Source organism: Stegostoma tigrinum, chromosome 22 (genome assembly GCF_030684315.1).
Source record: "Stegostoma tigrinum isolate sSteTig4 chromosome 22, sSteTig4.hap1, whole genome shotgun sequence".
Lineage (NCBI taxonomy): Eukaryota > Metazoa > Chordata > Chondrichthyes > Orectolobiformes > Stegostomatidae > Stegostoma > Stegostoma tigrinum.
In genome coordinates this window covers 55,695,280-55,715,963 of record NC_081375.1, presented here as the reverse complement: position 1 = coordinate 55,715,963, position 20,684 = coordinate 55,695,280, and the positions used below count along the sequence as shown (strand labels likewise).

Here is a 20,684-nt window from a genome sequence, read left to right as displayed (position 1 = left end):
GGTTTGAGTTATAAGGAGAGGTGGATAGGCTGGGACTTTTTTCCCTGGAGTGTTGGAGATTGCGGGGTGACCTTATAGAAGTCTGTAAAATAATGAGAGGTATGGTTAAGATAGATAGCCAACAGCATTTCGCCCATGGTGGGGAAGTCTACAACTAGAGGGCACAGTTACAAAAGGGTCCAGAGGAGCAAATTTTTAAAATATTTGTTTTTGGATTGTGCGCAGCACTGGTGAGGCATTTATTGCCCATCCCTAATTGCCCCAGAGGGCATTTAAGAGTCAACCACATCATTGTGGGCCTGGAGTCACATATAGGCCAGACCAGATAAAGGTGACAGTTTCTTTCCTAAAGGACATTAGTGAACCAGATGGGTTTTTCCAAGCAATTACCAATGGATTTCTGGTCATCATTAGACTCTTAATTCCAGACTTCCTTTTTGTTGGGTTACCATCTGTCATGGTGGGATTCGAACCTGGGTCCCTAGGTTAATAGTTCAGTGATAATACTAGGCCATCACCTCCCCTTTTCACACAGGGGGTGGTGAGTATCTTGGACCAGGCTGCCTGAGATGATGGTAGAGATGAGTACAATTTTGTCATTTGAGAAATATTTGGACAGGTACATGAATAGGATAGGTATGGTTCTGGATGTCAGTTTGCTCGCTGAACTGGATGGTTCGTTTTCAGACGTTTCGTCACCATTCCAGGTAACATCATCAGTGAGCCTCCGGTGAAGCGCCGGTGTTATGTCCCGCTTTCTATTTATATTTATATATAACACCAGCGCTTCACCGGAGGCTCACTGATGATGTTACCTAGAATGCTGAATATCTGTGCAATTTTCGGACACACCGCTTTGAGCGGGAACCCAAGGAGAAATTTCCAGTAATAACACTTCTTACCCTCTGGATTCAGCATTTCCAGCAGATTTTCTTTGAAGCTGGGCATTGGATTGTCCTAGGGCTTGCTGTGAAGCCAAATTAAGGGCTTTAACTTCTAAACATAAATATCAAGCTTTATATTTAGATTCTGACCATTCATCCCTGGTTGATTCCATGTCTCATACTTTTTAATGTCCAGTCGTCAGCTGGTTTCAACTCTTCAATATCTCAGATATCCTCCTCAACAACTTAATCAACCTCATCTTGCTTAAATTCAGGAATATATATGTTGTCGGGTTTTTCTCTGATCTAACCATTTGCTTTTCTTGATGGGAAACATCTAATTTCAACAGTTCAATTTCTGCCAACTAACAAACTCTTGAGCTATATTAATCACTTCATTGAAGTTATTTCAGTTATCATCTAAAAGACTTGAATCATCCTTTTCATTTTGATTTAAATGGGTATTATTCATTTCTTCTGGTTTTTACTTATCCATTGAACTTGAGCTTTCTCAATTTGGAATTTGGCAAAACCTGTCACTTCTCATTGAGATTCGAATTTAATTTCAATAACATATATGGTCATAGATATTCCAACAGCCAGAGAGTCTAGAGACTAGAGTCATATGTTGGGACCTTATGGAGTTACCAAATGCAGCTGACTCCTTGGGAATTTCCTTGGAAATTGGCAATTCTCCTGCACCTGGAACCCTCCAAAAAAATCCCTTAAAGTCTGAACCTTTAGAAGGATTTGACTCTGTTAAGCTTAATAGTTACCCAGGAGCAATTAGAGGAGTAAAAACCTAGTCTAACTCCTGAGTAATTATTAAGCTGACCCCCTCTCCCAACCATCACACGTGTGAAACTAGTTTCAGTGGCTTTGACAAACTTACCAGAAGCTAAAGGCACCAAAAGCTTATCCACAGCCAAATCAGTTCCTTACAAAATAATAAAACCCCCTTCAACAGATAAATTAGGAACTACAACAGGAAGAGAGCCAGCCACAATATCTCATTCTTTGCACTAAAAAACACGTGTGAAGAAAGTTGAATGTTGAGTGTGAAAAATCTAGCCTGACATTCGTATGATTGTACAATGTTGCTCGGGATCAAGTCTCGCCTGCCTGGGAAGTGTGTCCAATTCAAAATATGTTATTTTAATTAACCTGGTAGAATGGGACAGACAAGCGACTCCTATGAGTGCCCTGCACTGATGCCTTTGCATTCCATGAGCTATCTGGTGAGAAATGCATGTCGCCTGCCAACCACTATGACTGTGCAGCTGTGGGATCTCTAACAGTAACAGCTGACTTGCCTGCCACTGGGAAAGAGGGACACTTGACCTTGAAACAGAAAACTCCTGTAATTGCCTGCTCCAGACTGACGAGATCATTAACTACCTCTGTCTGATTTTCCCACAGACACTGTGCAACCAAACAAATGACAGACTTGGCTATTCATGACCACCATTTAGCTTTCTTCATTTCTCCTTTTATAACATGCCCATCCCCAGAAATGACAGAAGTTAACTGCTATCTGCACAGTCTTCACACTCATATCTATTCAAAACTAGCAGAGCTGTTTTACAGACTCATCCAACAACAACCTGATACAGTCAATACTCATGGAATCACACCTCATAATCAATGTCCCAGACACTACCATCACCATCCCTGGATATGTTCTGCCCCACCAGCAGGATAGACCCAGCAAAGGTCATGGCACATTGGGATACAGTCAGGAAAAGATTTCCCTGGGTCTTCTCAATACTGACTCTGGACACAATTAAATCTCGTGGTATCGTGTATTATAAAGTAACCTCCTGCTGGTTACCAAGTACCGTCCTTCCACGGCTGGTTAACTCCTGAATATTCCTCAGTGTTGAATACATTTATGGTGTATAGTTATGTATGAACTCAGGTGTATCCCTCTTTCTCTAATGCAAAGCATAGATATAAATCATAGGTATTTCGTTTACCTCTGGAGATTTTGGCACAGCTGCAGCTACTTTCAGAATGAAACTTTATTTACCGTGTCTTGAATGTGGAGTCCACGATCCTTTGTTCTGATTTCACTTCCCAGTACTTCCAAGCTAATCAGCTGCTCGCTTTCTTTTGCAGTAAGACACTGTATAAGGAAGATTATTGATTCTCCTATCAGCCTCCAACCAATCCAGCTGGTCCCTTCCATTCTCGAACCTACATTTTACAGCTAATTAATAAATTAGTCTTTTTTATCCCTAAAGTCCATGTCTCAGCTCCATACAAAACAACTCTCAAACCAAGCTCTCAACAAGTTACTTATTGAGTTGTTTATGTAGCTTTCCGGTTAGCAACTGTTTTACTGAATTCAATTTTCTTCCCCTACTTCCTTGTTACATCTTACTTTGGTAGCTATTCTTTAGCCCAAGTTCTTTTTCTAGTTCTCTTCCTTCTATAAATAGTGACATTTTCTTGGTGGTTTTGAGATATGCATCCCTTTGGTTTTGCTAATGTTCACTCTTATCCTGAAGCTCCTAAGAGCTGTTACTAATCTGTCTCCCAGGTCTTGTAAAGCTCCTCTGATGCTTGCTACAAGTATTTTGTCATCTGCAAATCAATCTGTCAAACCTCTCTTCCAATTATTCCTGGTTGCCTCTCTCCATTTGCCATTTTCACTGTTGCTGTTTTATTCCATGTACAAATGTCTAATAGGATGCCTGTCTCCGATCTACTTCAATGTCTTTCAGCACTGTTAATGGCTTTGTCCTGTCAAACAAAGCAAATGCTTCTTCAACGTTTACAAAACAAACATACTGGATCTGTCCAGACTGTAACCTGCATTCGCTCATTTTAATCTTATAATGTCAATTGTCTTCTCTTCTCATCCTTCCTCCATGTCTGTAGTAAAGGGTTAACTTGAGATTTAATAATAGCTACAGGGTTACTTGTTTTACTTAACAAGACTTTTGTTGTTCACTGTCGAGGGTATGGGTGACCATCTGTCAACAACCTGAAGGCCTGGTCATACAACATGACGGCAAAGAGTCATTAGGCCGCACAGAATAGCCTGCTGTGAGTCAAATGCAACAGCTGAAGGGTTTTTAGGATACTAGAGCAATGAAAGGAAAATCACAGGCGAGGAAACCCTGCACAAAAGGACATGCACATAAAAATTGTTCCTCTGCAACTCATTGTCCAAATATATCCGATGGTGGAAACAGCATTAATTGGAGCCACCAGACCATGTGAAGGCCCTTGCCCAGGCTGTGTTTTGAATGAACTGGCACTGACATTTTAGTAGGTACCACACTGCCTCAAGCCTTGATCAGAGCTCATGTATTTTTGAGAGCATTCGTGGCAGCAGTGCTGATGCACTCTTACCAGAGATAGAAGCAGAAATTGCCAAGATGTGACCTATCACAGATCAGGCAAAATTTAATTGGCACAACCAAGAGACAGAGGAGACTTTGGCTGTTTTATATACAATTTGTAGTATGTACCTTTTCTGGACAAAAGCTTAAAAACAGACCACTCCAACTGGCAATCACCTGAGAATGAATCCTTACCAAGGAACAAGATACATTCTTCTTCAGACAAGTGGCATCATTGAGATCACCTCTCATTCTTCTAAACCCAGTGAGTACATTTCTGAAGAAGGGTCTACGCCTAAAATGTCAGCTTTCCTGCTCCTCTGATGCTGCTTGGCCTGCTGTGTTCATCCAACTCTACACCTTGTTATCTCAGATTCTCCAGCTTCTGTAGTTCCTACTATCTCTGAGTATAGCCCCAAAGTATTTACCCTTTGTTTTAAGACAATCTCTCATTCCTGAAACACTTCTGTCAACTCTATTTAGACGCCACCACCCAGAACATCTTACACTCCCCACCCCTCTCTGCCTTCCGTAAGGACTATTCCCTTCGCCACTCCTTAGTTCACACCACACACCCCACCAACCACTCTAAACTTTACTGGTTCCTTCCCCTGTAACTGTAAGAGATGCAACACTTGCCCCCACACCACCTCCCTCACCTCCGTTCAAAGTCCTAAACAGCCCTTCCAAGTCAGACAGAGCTTCACCTGCATCTCCTCCAACCTAGTCTATTGCATCTGGTGCTCCCGATTGTGATCGTATCTAAGTCAATGAGACCAAAGGTAGTCCAAGTGACCGTTTCGCCGAGCATCCCTAACTGACCCATGGTGGCCAAACTAACCTCCCAGTCACTGCTCATTTCAACTGTCTGCCCTCCTCCTCCTCCTCCTCCTCCAACATGCCTGTCCTTGGTATCCTCCAGTGTTGTAATGACTCAGCATGCAAATTTGACAAACAACACCTTATTTTCCATCTGGGCATCCTACAGCCCAGAGGACTCAACGCTGAATTTTCCAATTTCAAATAAACTTGCCACCCATCCTTTTCCAGCCCCACTCCTCCCTTCTATTCCACCTGCTGACCCTCCCTTCCAGCTACCAAACAGATTCATCCCTTCCATCAACCAACTAGGTCGTACCTATCATCACCGTTCTGCCGCTACCTCTTCCCAAAACCACCCCTTTAGCTGCAGTGCCCCCAACCCCACATCCAGCCCTGAAGAAGGGTAATAGAACATAGAACATAGAAAAGTACAGTACAGTACAGGCCCTTTGGCCCACGATGTTGTGCCGTGGGATAATCTTAATCCAAAAATAAAACAACCTAACCTACATTCCCCTCAATTCACTGCTGTCCATGTGCATGTCCAGCAGTCGCTTAAATGTCACTAATGACTCCGCTTCCACGACTACCACTGGCAAAGTATTCCATGTGCTCACAACTCTCTGGGTGAAGAACCTCCCTCTGACGTCTCCTCTATACCCTCCTCCTAACCCCTTAAAACCATGACCCCTCATGGCAGTCAATCCTGCCGTGGGGAAAAGTCTCTGGCTATCGACTCTATCCATGCCTCTCATTACCTTGTACACCTCGATCAGGTCACCTCTCTTCCTCCTTCTCTCCAGAGAGAAAAGTCTGAGCTCAGTCAACCTCTCCTCGTAAGACAAGCCCTCCAGTCCAGGCAGCATCCTGGTAAACCTCCGTTGCGCCCTCTCCAAAGCCTCTCACATCTTTCCTATAATAGGGCGAGCAGAACTGGACACAGTATTCCAAGTGTGGTCTCACCAGGGTTTTGCAGAGCTGCAGCATAACCTCGCAGCTCTTAAACTTGATCCCCCTGTTAATGAAAGCCGAAACACCATATGCTTTCTTAACAACCTTATCCACCTGGGTGGCAACTTTGAGGGAGCTAGGCACTTGAACACCAAGATCCAGCTGTTCCTCCACACTGCCGAGAATCCTGCCTTTAATCCTATATGCAGCATTTAAGTTCAACCTTCCAAAATGCATTTCTTCGCATTTATCCAGGTTGAACTCCATCTGCCATTTCTCAGTCCAGCTCTGCATTCTGCCAATGTCTCGCTGAAGCCTGCAATAGCCCTTGATACTATAAACGGCACCTCCAACCTTTTGTGTCATCAGCAAACATACTAACCCACCCCTCAACCTCCTCATCCAAGTCATTTATAAAAACTACAAAGAGCAGAGGCCCAAGAACAGAGCCCTGCGGGACACCACTCAGCACTGACCTCCAGGCAGAATACTTGCTGTCTACAACCACTCTCTGCCTCCTGTCAGCCAACCAATTCTGAATCCAGACAGCCAAATCACCGTGTATCCCATACCTCCTGACTTTATGAATGAGCCTGCTGTGGGGAACCTTATCAAATGCCTTGCTGAAGTCCACGTACACCACATCCACTGCTCGACCCATGTCAACCTGTCTCATGACTTCCTCAAAGAACTCAGTAAGATTTATAAGGTATGACCTGCCCCTCTCAAAACCATGCTGACTCCCTTTAATCATGTTATGCTTTTCCAAATAGTCATAAATCCTATCCCTCAGAATTCTTTCCAAAACCTTGCTGACCACAAATGTAAGACTGACTGGTCTGTAATTTCCAGGGATTTCCCTATTCCCTTTCTTGAAAAGAGGAACAACATTTGCCCCCCTCCAATCTTCCAGTACGACTCCTGTGGCGAGTGAGGAAGCAAAGATCTTCGCCAGTGGCTTAGCAACCTCCTTTCTCGCTTCCTGGAGCAACCTAGGATAAATCTGGTCTGGCCCTGGGGACTTATCAATCTTAATGTCTGCCAAAATAATACCCAAAACTTTACTGCTCCTGTCCTCCAGATCCCTAGCCTGCTGTGTTCTTCCAACCTCTTGTTTGCATAACCCCCGTACCAGGGTTCATCTTAGTGAAACATCTCTGAACTGCCTCCAATGAAAAATATCCATACTTAAATAAAGGGGCCAAAACTGCTCACGGTGCTCCAGATATGGTCTTACCAAATACAATTGCAGTCAGGTTTCCCTTGTATTGTACTCCAACCCCTTTGAAATAAGGGCCAGTATTCCATTAGTCTTATCAACTTCCTGCTGTACCTGTGTGCTAGCTTTTTGTGTTTCATGCACATTTGTGTTGCAGCTTTCTGCAATTTTTTTCCATTTTGTTCTCCCATCCAAAATGGACAACTTCGCATTTTCCCAGATTATACTCCATTTTTACCACTTACTCGACTTTTTGATATCTCTCTGTAAACTGTTCGTATCTCTCTTGCAACCTGCCTTTCCACCTCCATTCATTTCCTTCCTTCAAGTCATCAATATATTTTGTAAACAGCTGCTGTCCCAGCAACGATCTATGTGAAACCTCACTGGTCACTGTCAACACAAAAAGAACCCTTTAAACCGCTCTATACCTTGTTATCCCTTTGTCCCTACCACTGCTTCCTGACCATTAGCCAATTCTCTATCCATTCCAATATATTACCTCTGACACACTGGACTCTTATTTATGATTTAACCTTTTGTGTGGCATACCTGGTCAATTGCCTTCTGGAAGGTTTCTCTCCATCCAGTCCATTTGAGATTTCATTAAAAAACTGATAAATTAGTCAAACACTATTTCCCTTTCATGAAGCCTTGTTGACTCTACTTGATTAGATTATGGTTTTCCAACTGTGCTGTTATTACTTCCTTACTAATTGATTCCAATGTTTTTCCAGCAAGAGCTGCTGGACTAACTGGCCTACGGTTACCTATTTATTTGCTTCCCTCTCTCTATCTGAATACGGGTGTCACAGTTTTTCAACCCTATAACTACTTCTCCAGAATCCAAGGATTTTTGGAAAATTACAACCATGTGTCCAATGTCTCTGTAGCTACTTTATTTAGGAACTGAGAATGCAAGCTATCAGGGCCAGGGGACTTTTCAGCCTTTAGCTCTGTAAATTTGCCTAATACTACTTCACTAATGAGGGGGATTGTACTTTATTTTTCTCTGGTGTTCATTAGTGTTAATGGGATGTTTGCAATATCTTGCACCATCAAGTCTGATGCGAAATATCTGTTTAACACATCTGCCGTTTCTTTATTCTCCGTAACTATGTCCCGAGATTTATTTTCTAAGGGCCTATGTCAGTTTGATTTCTCTCTTTTTATATTTAAAGAAGTTCTTATTGTCAGATTTATATTCTCATTAGTTTGCCTCCATAGTTTGTTTTCTTTTTTTTTAGTCCTCTTTTGCTGAATTCTGAATTTATCCTATTCTTCAGGGCGATCACTGACCTTTGCCTCATTATATGCTTTTTCTTTCAACTTAATGTTCGCCAGAGTTGATTTATACCTCCCTTAGAATGTTTCTCCTTACCGGAATGTATTTTTGCCGAGAGTCGTGGCAGATGAATGCGTGGCTGGAAAGATGGTACGGGGGTTGGGGGGGGGGGGGGGGGGGGGGGCGGGTAGGGTTGGGACTGGCTCTGGTGAAGATGCCACAGGTACAAGCAGACAGAGCTGGGACTGAGTTCCTTCTGGGGCATTTTGTTTGTGCTGTTGGGAATGTTTTAAACTAATTTGGGAGGGGTGTGGGAACTAAGAAAGAATACTACAGAAGAATGTCAGGGTGTATGAAATGTTTGGATAGACAGATAGATGTTCCCATGTGTCTGCTGCCCTTGTCCTTTTACATGGAAGTGGTCATAGTTTGGAAGGTGCTGTCAAAGGATATTCGGTGAATTTATGCATTGCATTTACTTTGCCCTGGATGGTGTCAAACTTATTGAGTGTTCTTGGAGCTGTGCCCATCCAGGCAAATGGGGAGTATTCCATCACACTCCTGACTTGTGTCTTGCAGATGGTGGACAGGCTTGAAGGAATCAGTCAGTGTTACTCACTGTAATATTCCTAGCCTCTGACCTGCTGTAGTAGCCACTCTGTTTGTGATGAGCCCAGTTGTGTTTCTGATCAATGATAACCCCAAGGATATTGATAGTGGGAATGTGGACAGATTGTTGAATGTGGCAGGACAGATGGACACAGCAGGTAATAAAGTATATATTGGCTGAATGACCTCCTTGTGCACTGTAACAATTCTACAATCCTATCGCTAAAATAAACAGACGCCCAAACTACCGTGTTTCTAGAACTGAAGAATATTTTAGAAAAACTTGCAGTCAAACATCAAATGGATCTTGAAGATATTAAAATTAAGAAAAAGCTGGAGACTAACTTCTTAACTACCTGAAGAAGATTGCGGAATTAAAACCTTTGTCTTCAGAAGTCAGCTGCACAGTCCAGCCACATGGCAACTGCCTGTATCAACCCTGTCTCTTCTTGCAACCACTGATGAGGCTGTTGAAATAAAAATTGTCTGATATTGAGTTTGACCTTAAGTCAATCTGCAGATCGGTAAACTACACCAAAGTGTTCTGGAGAACCTGATTCAGAAGTTCATTTTGTTGATGATGAGTTTCCTGGTACACTCATTGTCCGAGTAGTGCAGCCTCACACTGAAGCACAGAAGGAAGTGAGACCAAAACCAAGAAATTCCGACGTTAGGTGGAGCATGAGTCTTTAGCTCTTCATCTTCAGAATTATCTTCACCTTTGAGATCCATCCCTGATTGTGGTAAAAGACAGATAGAAAGGTAAAGGAGAACTTTGTTTTGTTATTTTCCTTGTGACTTTTCAAAACCTGAATTTTCCCTCGAGTTAATTTTTCCTCAACTTGTCCTCTTTGGTTACATTCACATCTTCACAAGTGATGTAGACTGATTACCAGTAGTTGTGAGAATCTGTCATCCTTCTCCTCCAGTGTGTTCAACTTCCTGGGAGAAGAGAATGGAGCACAAACATTCTACTTGTGCTCTAAGAGCAATGACGAGGCTGTTAGAGATTAACAGCGCAGCATGAGGGACCTGGAGGTGGGGAGCATAGGTGTTGGAATGAAGTGATAAAAATAGTTCAGGAGGTTAACACTTCATCAAAAGATTAAACCTGGAGGGAGATATTGTATATGATTAACTTACTTAGGCTCTGGAATTCCCTCCTTGCATCTTTCTGCCTCTCTACTTCACATGTCAGTTACAGATACTTCTCAACACCTTCCACTTTGACTAAAATTTTGGTCATCAAGACCAGAAATCATCTTACGTGCTTCAGTGTCAAATTTTGTTTTAGATATTCCAGGCTTTGAAAAGTCACAAGGAAGATAACAAACCAAAATTCTGTTTCACATTTCCTTCTGTTTTTTTTTATCCACAATCGGGGATGGATCTCAAAGTTGAAGGGTTTTGGAACATTTTATTACGAGAAATGAGCAATTTTTAAAAAAAAAGCTTTCAAGGTAGGATTGTCTTTTTGAAATGATATACTTTGTCTCATTTTCTCCCTTTCTCACTACTGCCCCTTTGAGTCACCAGAGCTAATTACTGGGGTGGATGCTGCGTAGTCACTACATTGAGTTACAATAAACCACTGGAGCCATTCTAAGAACCCATTGTGCGAGCAGGATGCCTGGCTGTGCCTGTATCCACCTCAGGGATATGGTGTAAAGGGTGAATCACAAATGGGAGAAGCCCTGTCTTTTCAGAGACTGTTGCTAAGAATTTGATGCTGAACTGGGATCCTGGACAGTACTGGATGAGTTACAGGTTCTATGAATGTATTTAACTAACCATGCAGATGTAGGCTGCCAGAATGGAAATGCTATAACCTGCTCATAGCACGAAATTCATTAATCTATTCCTCTCACCCTCTATGTACACATTCCTTGAAGCTTTGATGCCACATCCTATGTTTATTTCCCTTTTATTGAAATTCTTGTGGTGTAGATGGAGATTAAAACTGGGGAAAAGAATAATTAATATTTCAGACATAGTGCTAACATCAGAACCCTGCCAATCAGATGCAGTATGGGCTAAATAAAAATCAACTTCATGTGCATTTATCACATCAAACACTCTCAGGTACAGCACAGAATTAGGTATAGACGGAAGCTCCCCCTTCACTTTTAAACTGAAAGTAAAGTTCCCTTGACACTGTCCCCATCAAACACTATCAGAATAGATATAGCATGGGGTTAGATACAGTGTAAGACTTTCTCTACTCTTTGAAACCAAAAGTAAACAGAAAGTAAGGCTTCTTTGATTCTTTTAAGCTAAAAATAAATTTCCCTCAACACTGTCCCCATCGAACACTCCCAGGACAGGGATAACACATGGTTAACTACAGAGGAAATCTCCTTCTACACAGTCCCCCATGAAAAAAATCCCAGGGCAGGGATAGCACAGAGTTAGTTACAGAGTAAAGTTTCCTCCACAGACATTGCCAGGACAGAGACAACATGGGGTTCGATATAGAATAAAGGCCTCTCTACAATGACCCTGTGAAACATCCCCAGGACAGGGACAGCGTAGTGTTAGGTGCAGAGTGAAACTCCCTTGGCTCTTCTAAGCTAAAGAGTACAACTCTATCTACTGTTTTAAATTGAAAATAAAAGTTACTTCTACCCATCTACTCTCCCCATCAAATATGCCCAGGACAGGTACAGAACCGGGTTAGATCCAGCGTGAAGTCCCCTATGGTCTTTTAAACTCAAAGTAAAGCTACCTCTACACTGCACCATCAAACATTCCCAGGACATGTGCAGCACAGGGTTAGATACAGAATACAGCTGCCACTCCTGTGCACCTACACTGTGTCTCACCACTATTCTGGTTCTGTCCAAAATCCTACACTCGTGGCTTTTCTCAGTGGGTCCATACCTAGTAAGCCAGGATTTGAAACTATTCCAATGCACTATCTTCTATTCCATCAGAGTGGCCTGAGCTTGTACCTGTCTGGAAGCGCACATGGTGGTGTGTTTATGCTCTTGTCAATGGATTGTGTTTATTTCACAGACCAGCTGATTTCCGGCAATGGCTAGATACTGTGTTGCTGCCTCAGCTGTACAATAATCCCCAGCTGACATTGATCGGAGCACTGCAACTTCAATATGTCCGGTCCCAGAAAGGTATGAATGTAAATAGCCATGTTAACTTTCCAGTGTTCCAATTAAGACACATTATAGACTAACTGAGCTGGGGTTTAGCCTGGGAAAGCCCTGCTGAGGGAATATCCTTCTTTCTTTGAATTTATCACTGTAGAATTTAGTTCACAATGTTGTAGCTTATCAAAATTTAGTGATTGTATTTTAACAAATTAAATCTTCTTTACAAAATTAGAGATAAGAGCTGGATCATACCATATTTTGAGTCAGTGTCATTTTTGTTGATCTTCATGGACGGTTTCTCTCTGAGGCCGAGTGAGCTTTCTCACTCTATTTGACCTAACTCAACTCATTAGCTATCTACCCCATTGCGATGGCACCTCTCTCCTTCAATATTAGCCCAATTCCTACACTTTCCAGATGCCTCTGTTGGAATGTCTTGGGATATAGTGACTCCCTGGCACTGATAATTTATTTAAAAGGCTGTTGTGCACCCAGACCCCGATTGGAACCTGGAGGTCCTGGTGTGCAGGGCTGTACAGGGGAGTGCTGTCTCTTCCCATACAACCAGCAGAGGATGCCACACCACCTGAGCCTGCTAAATCCAGCCAGCCTGGTCTGAAGTTGCCACATGAGTCAGTGTGGTAGCCACAATCTGGAGAACCACCCAGCCATGCAGGAAGAATGTCAATGACCTTCACCTCTCTGCCAGGTAAGTGCCACCATCTGCTTTCTGATACCTCACACTTACTCTATCTCTTTACCTCCCACCAACACTCTTCCTCTGCCATTCTCACTAGAGCAGCAGCATGTTTCCTCATTCGCTCTCGTCTGCCTCAACCCTGCATAACTTCTGCACTGCCTACCCACTATCTTGAAACACCTCAGCAGCTTTCCCTTTCCTGCACCAGCGCTATTAGCTGGGCTGCTCACTTTCATCTCAATCAATCTTTCCCTTTTCTCATTCTGGCAGAAAATGGGCCATAACAGGGCAGAAACATAGGAACAAGAGTAGACCATGTAGCCACTTGAACCTGTTGTACCATTCAATGAGATTGTGGCTGATCTGTGGCCTAACTCCATATCCCTGAAATGGAGAGAGTGAGGACAGGTTCAGGGGATGACTAATCATCTCATTCCAAGATTCGCCACTCCATTGTACAAGGAGAGCATCTTGGTTCTTGCTGGTGAAGTCTGTTCCTGAAGGGATGCCAAAAACTCCACATCCTGGAAACCTAGTAAGACACCTTGTTCTTTATTGTGCTGCTCTCCCATTATCCCCGCTGTGCATTTATTGCTGACATACCACACCTTCTACCCCTGCGTTGCAATGCCTTCTCTCTCCTGCAGATACCAGTGGGATGTTCACAGTGATCACTATCATGAGCCTGGCACTGTGAGCAATGCCCTCCTCCACACCTGACGAAGGGAGCAAGAGATCTCAGAGGAAGCAGTGTCGAGGCTGCCTCCTGCATGTCCCACCCGTTCAGACACTGAGACCTTGAGGGAGGGCTTGTTTTCTACATTAGAGTTGAGAACATCTGCTTGTAAGTATATTGCTCTACATCTCTGCAGCTGGTTGAGGAAGACATGCACGAGGCCATTGGCACTTGGAGGACTACTGGAGACCCGGCATCTTCTCAGCCACTGGCAGGGGAGGACCTGGTGGTATCAGTAAGTGTTGAGATGCACAAGCGGATACAGGAGCAGCTGGCAGGTCTGGCAAGGGGCACGCAGGATCCAAATGCAGAGGCTGCAGGACTGCCATAATGTTGTTGGGATCCTGCCACCTCAAGCCGGTGAAGACAGCAATTGCCATGAAGAGTTGATTCCAGTATTCTAATTGGCTGCTCAATTTACACACAGACCTGCACTCCATTGCTTTAGTCATCTGTGCTTAGCACAAACAGTATCGCTGAGTCAAAATCCTGGAATGCCCTCCCTAAGGGCATTGCGTCATACAAACCCGGCCCAACACCACACACACACCTGCACCATAACACACCGTTCTCCATCCAAACACTATATCCATACTGGACAAACTCAGACCCTGCATCACACAAACACATCCCGCTCACCACACAATAAACTGCAGCAATTCAAGATGGCAGCTCACCAACATAGTGGTGTGTTTATGCTCTTGTCAATGAATTGTGTTTATTTCACAGACCAGCTGATTTCCGGCAATGAGGGGATAAGGTACATTGAGTTCACTTCACATTCTCCTTCCTCATAAAGAAACCGAGGTACTGAGCTGGAGGAGGAACCACAGACAGTCATCCCACTGTGGGAGTTCAAGATGAGGGGGGAGGTGCATGTGCCTCTGGGACCAACACACCCACCATGCCCGGGCACTCTTCGGACAACCCGAGGGGAGATTGTTCTTTTGAAACACCGAGGCCAATGGGCTCCACTGTGGGCTCCTCCAGCCCAGCTGCGGACACCATGACTGCACTGGATGGGAAAGAAAGAAGACAAGAATGACACCTCACAGTAACAATGTTTTCCCAGTTATAACTAAATGTTTACTTTCCATCATCATCTGCGTTTGTGGTTCTCTGCCCACCACTACTGTAAGATAGAAGGTACTGAGCTCCACCTTCCTTCACGTTACAAATACCTTCAATGGTGCTTCATCAGCCCCTGCACCTTATTATAGGCAAATAATAGATGGCAGTTGACTGCAACTTTGTCAACTCAACTCAGTTTTTGTAGATGGATAAACAGGCCCCGCATGGCACCAACACAGACTGCACCACATGCAGACCCTGCACTACACCAACAGACACCATGTGGCTCCAGAACAGACATTGCACTGCATAAACATAAGGCCTGCACTGAACAAGCCCAGACTGCTTTGCACCAACACAGAAACTGTAGCGCAAAAACATAAAGACTAAGCTGCATCAACACAGACCCAGCACCACTCAAACATTAGCCCAACACTGCACACAGACCCTGCGTCATACAAACCCGGCCCAACACCACACACACACCTGCACCATAACACACCGTTCTCCATCCAAACACTATATCCATACTGGACAAACTCAGACCCTGCATCACACAAACACATCCCGCTCACCACACAACAATAAACTACAAAAATGTAGACCCAACAAACACAGATCCAGCAATGCACACAGAGACTGCACCACAGAAACACCTGCACCATCCAAACACAATACCTGCACCACACAAATCATACACCACAAAAACGCAGTCCTTGCACTGCAAAAAAGCAGTCTCTGCAGTGCACAAAGACCCTGCACTTCACCAACACAGATGCGCAATGTTATTGCTCTCAATGTCAAGAAAGGCTTTGATTTACTTCTCGGCAATTTACCCAAATTTCTCACATAGCCTATGTTCGTAAAGGTGTGGGGTATTTCTGCCCTCAATTTCAAGTGTAAGACCAGTTGTTTCTGACAAAGATACTCACAGATAGATGCCTTGTGACTATTTTCACTCATTCATGCACCTGCTCTTTGCTAGCTGGGCCAGCATTTCTTTCCCATCCCTCGTTGTCCTTGAGAATATGTTGGTGAGCTGCCATCTTGAATTGCTGCAGTCCTCCTACTATAGATAGACCCACAATGCTCTTAGGGAGGGCATTCCAGGATTTTGACTCAGCGATACTGGAGAAATGGTAATGTATTTCCAAGTCAGGATCGTGAGTGGTTTGGAGGGGAACTTGTAGGTGGTGGTGTTCCTATGTGTCTGCTGTCCATGTCCTTCTAGGTGGAAGTGGTCATGGGTTTGGCAGGTGCTGCCTGAGGATCTTTGGTGAATTTCTACAGTGTATCTTGTAGATATTTCACCATACACATTACTGGTACTGAGTGTCGCTGGTGGTGGGATTGGATGCTGATGGATTTGGTAGTAATCAAGTGGGTTGCTTTGCCCTGGATGGTACCAAGATTATTGAGTGTTGTTGGAGCTGCACTCGTTCAGCCAAGTGGGGAGTATTCCATCACACTCCTGACTTGCGCCTTGTAGAAGGTGGACAGGTTTGGGGAATGAGGAGGTGAGGTACTCATGACAGTATTACTAGCCTCTGACCTGCTGTTGTAGCCGTGGTGCTTAAATGGCAAGTCCAGTTCAGCTAATGATCAACAGTAAGCCACAGGATATTGATAGTGGGGGATTTAGTGATGGTGATGCCATTGAACGTTTAGGAGCAATGGTTTGATTCTCCCTTCTTAGGAATGGTCATTGCTTGATGCCTGAGTGGCACAAAAGTTGCTTGCCACTTTTTAGTCCAGGCTTGGATATTGTCCTGATCTTGTTGCATTTGGACATGGACTGCTTCAGTATCTCAGGAGTTGATAATGGTACTGACTATTGTGCAATCATCAGCGAACATCCCCACTTCTGACCTTATGATGAAGCAGCTGAAGATGGTTCAACCTAGGACACTACACTGAGGAACTTGTGCAGAGATGTCCTGGAGTTGAGCTAACTGATGTCCAATAACTGTGACGATCTTCCTACATGTCAGGTGTGACTCCAACCTGCAGACGACATTCCGATTGATTCCAGTTTTGCTAGGGCTCCTTGATGCTACACTCAGTTGAATGCAGCCTTGATGTCAAGGGGTGTCACCCCCTTACATATTGTTCAAGTTTTGCTGCACCTGAACATGGATTATTTCAGTATCTGAGGAGTCACCTCACCTGTGGAATTCAGCTCATTTGTCTATGTTTGAATTAAGACTGTAATGAGGCTAGGAACGGAGGCCCTGGCAGAACACAAACTGGGCATCACTGAACAGGCTATTGCTGAGCAGGTGCTGCTTGATATCAATGTTGCTGACACGTTCCAGCACTTTACTTATGATCATGAAGGGTCAAGCATGAAGAAGGAGCAGAAGGAAATCCTTACTAGTCAGGAAATAATATTGGGGAAATTGTTGGGATTAAAACCCAATAAGTCCCAGGGGCTGATGCTGTTGCACTTTAGGAAGTGGCCGTAGAGATAGTGGACACATTAGTAGCCATTTTCCAGCATACTATAGACTTGAGAAAGGTTCCAGTGGACTGCAGGGTGACTGATGTAACCCCACTTTTTAAAAAAGGAGGAAGAGAGAAAACAGGGAATTATAGGTCAATTGGCCTGACATTCATATGGTGGGTGACATGCTGGAGTCAATTATTAAGGATGTAATAACTGAGCATTTGGAAAGCAGTGACAGAATCGGTTCTAGCCAGCATGGATTCCCTAAAGGGAAAACATGCTTAACAAATTTTGTGGAATTTTTTGAGAATGGGATCAGTAAAGTGTACAAGGATAACTCAGAGGGTGTTGTGTAACTCGAATTTCAAACGGTTTTTGACAAGATCCACACAAGAGATTAGTAACTAAAATTAAATGGTATTGGAGGTAATGTATTGATGTGGATAGAGAACTGGCTGACCGACAGGAAGCAGAGAGTTGAAATAAACATGTCCCTTTCAGCGTGGCGGGTAGTGATAAGTTCGATACTGCAAGGTTCAGTGCTAGGACTTCAGCTGTTTACAACGTACGTTAATGATTTGGCTGAAGGAATCGAATGCAATATCTCCAAACTGGCAGATGACACTAAGCTGGGTAGCAGTATGTGCTGTGAGGAGGTTGCTAAGAGGCTGCAGGGTAACTTGGACAGACTGGCTGAATGGGCATATACTTGGGCAATGCAGTATAATGTAGATAAACGTGAGGTTACCCACGTTGGTGGCAAAAACGGGAAGGCAGATTATTATCTGAATGGTGGCAGTGTGGGAAAAGGTGAGGTGCAATGAGACCTAGGTGACATGGTGGAATAATCACTAAAGATTGACATGCAGGTGCAGCAGGCAGTGAGGAAAGCCGATGGCATGCTGGCCTTCACAGCGAAAGGATTTGAGTATTGAAGTGGGGATGTCTTGCTGCAGCTATACAAGGCCTTGGTGAAGCCACACCATGAGTGCTATGTGCAGCTTTGGTCTCCTAGTCTGAGAAGGGAATCTTGCTATTGAAGGAATCCAACGAAGATTCACCGGACTGATTCCTAGGCTGACAGGACTGACATATAAAGAAAGATTGGATCGACTGGGCTTATATTCGCTGGAATTTCTTCACTCAGTGATTTGTGAACAGTTGGATTCTGAACCACAGAAAGCTGTTGGTGCTGTATCAGAGGTAATGGGAACTGCAGATGCTGGAGAATCTGAGATAACAAAGTGTGGAGCTGGTGCTCCTAAGATGTTGCTTGGCCTGCTGTGTTCATCCAGCTCCACACTTTGTTATCTCAGCTGTTGGTGCTGGTTCTTTACATATATTCAATAGGGAATTTTTATACTCATTCATGGGATGAGCAGCATCAGAGGAGCAGGAAAGCTGACCTTTGGGTCTGGACCCTTCTTCAGAAATTTTGATGCTGCTTGGCCTGCTGTGTTCATCCAGCTCTACACCTTGTTATCTCAGATTCTCCAGCATTTGCAGTTCCTCTATTACTGTTATCTCTATTTATTCTCCCAGCTGGAAGGTTATCCATTCCTTTGTCTCTCTAACTACCCTTCTCTCTCTTTGGGCTGCATCTCCACCTATTGTTTACTCCTTATCCCCTCCCCCCAACTATCTTCTGCATAAAGACCAACATTTTCCCAACTACCATTGGTTCTGTGGTAGAGTCATTGGACCCAAAATGTTAACTCAGATTTCTCTCCACGGATGCTACTAGACCTTCTGATCTTTTCCAGCAATTTGTTTGACTGCTTGTGACAGGACAGCAGAGCTTAGAGTTGGTTGTGGACTTGCTTATCTCTGTCTATCACTTACTGCTTATGCTGTTTAGCCTGTAATTTGTCCAGTTTGGTAGCTTCAACAGGTTGACTTGTCATTTTCAGATGTGCCTGGTACTGCTCCTGACATATCCTCCTGCACTCTCCATTGATTCAGGTTTGATCCCCTAGTTGATAATAAAACAAAGAACTGTGAATACTGGAGACCGGAAACAATCAAAAACAGAAATGGAAATTGCTGGAGAAACTCAGCAGGCCCGGCAGCATCTGTGGAGAGAAAAAAGTTAACGTTTTGAGTCCAGTGACCCTTCTTCAGAAGTTCAGAGTTTCTTCAGCAATTCAAAGTTTTTGACTTTAATCTCCTGGCTTGTTTGTAGTTTTGTAAATTCATACAGTGCAAAAAAGTCCCTTCAGCTCATCGAATCTGTGCCAACATAATCCATATCCATAGAATCCTTTCAGTGTGGAAACAGGCCACTCGGCTCAACAAGTCTACACTGACCATCTGAACAGCATCCCACCAGACCCATCCCCCTATCCTTTCCTTATATTTTCCATGGCTAACACACCTAACCTACATCTCTCTGAACATTATGGGCAATTTAGCATTGGCCAATCCACTTAGCTTGAACATCTTTAGACTGTTGGAGACAGCCGAGCACTCGGCAGAAACCTATGTTTACATGGGGAGAATGTGCAACCTCCACGCAGACAGTTGCCCAAGGGTGGAATCAAACCCAGGTCCTGGGCACTTGTGAAGCAGCAGTGCTAACTACTAAGCCACTATGTCACCTCCATGACTACCACTAAAAGTGCACTAATCTCAACTTTCTGCATGTGTCCCATATCGTTGAATGTTGTAATATTTGAAGTACTCATTTAAATATTTTTTCAAGTGTGTAAGGTATCCAGCCTCCACTACCTTTCCAGGCAGTACGTTCCAGATTCCCACTACCCCAATGGTAATGGCTCAGTGGGGGATATACCAGACCATGAGGTTGAAGATTGTGCTGGGCTACAATTCTCCTGCTGACAGCCCTCAGTATCTCACAGATGTCCAGTGTTGCGTTGATAGCTCTGTTCAAAGTCTGTCCCATGCAACATGACGGAAGATATTCTTAACGTCTGGATCCCAAAAATAAATAGAAGCCTGAGACAGAGTCTCAGTGGTCAAGTTTTACCTCCAAATGTCTATAGACTGAGGTAATGTTCTAGCTCAGGAGTTAGCCTTCATTTCTATGGAGCATACCTTGTTTCTACGACGCAAATGCTCAATAATGTGATGAATGGTCAGGATGTGTAATTCTCTGTTGAATCTTTCTCAGGACACTGTTCCTGGTGGATTTATAGGTTAACCCCTGTAATTCATCCTGGCAATAGCTGTGACCATGCCAACTCATTGAGCACTGAAATAATCACCCAGACGATTGACTGGTCTGCTGAGATTAACAGCACCCATCACAATTGGGTTTATTCATCAGACGACTTCACAAGGTAAGAATCAATCTTATCGTGGCTAGTCCTGTTGGTATAGTACTTTATGAATGTATTGTTTGGTCACATGGTCTTAATCTCCAGTCACATGATCTTAAAAATCCCTTCACATAAAGCTGGACCCATAGGCACCATAGTATATATGCTCAGTCAGGTGACTACTTACTGATTTTACATAGATCAGCTTGATACAGTTCCACGTCTT

The 20,684-nt window shown here is 43.7% G+C and overlaps 1 protein-coding gene across 1 annotated transcript in view; it reads left to right on the top strand.

The window, feature by feature from the left end:
* pkd1b (polycystic kidney disease 1b) overlaps positions 1-20,684 on the top strand; it is a 230,642-nt gene that overhangs the window by 185,039 nt on the left and 24,919 nt on the right. The window contains exons 35-36 of the mRNA XM_048555247.2: positions 12,136-12,248; positions 20,311-20,479. Coding sequence (XP_048411204.2) covers positions 12,136-12,248; positions 20,311-20,479 — 282 coding nt within the window. The remainder of the gene's footprint in view (positions 1-12,135; positions 12,249-20,310; positions 20,480-20,684) is intronic.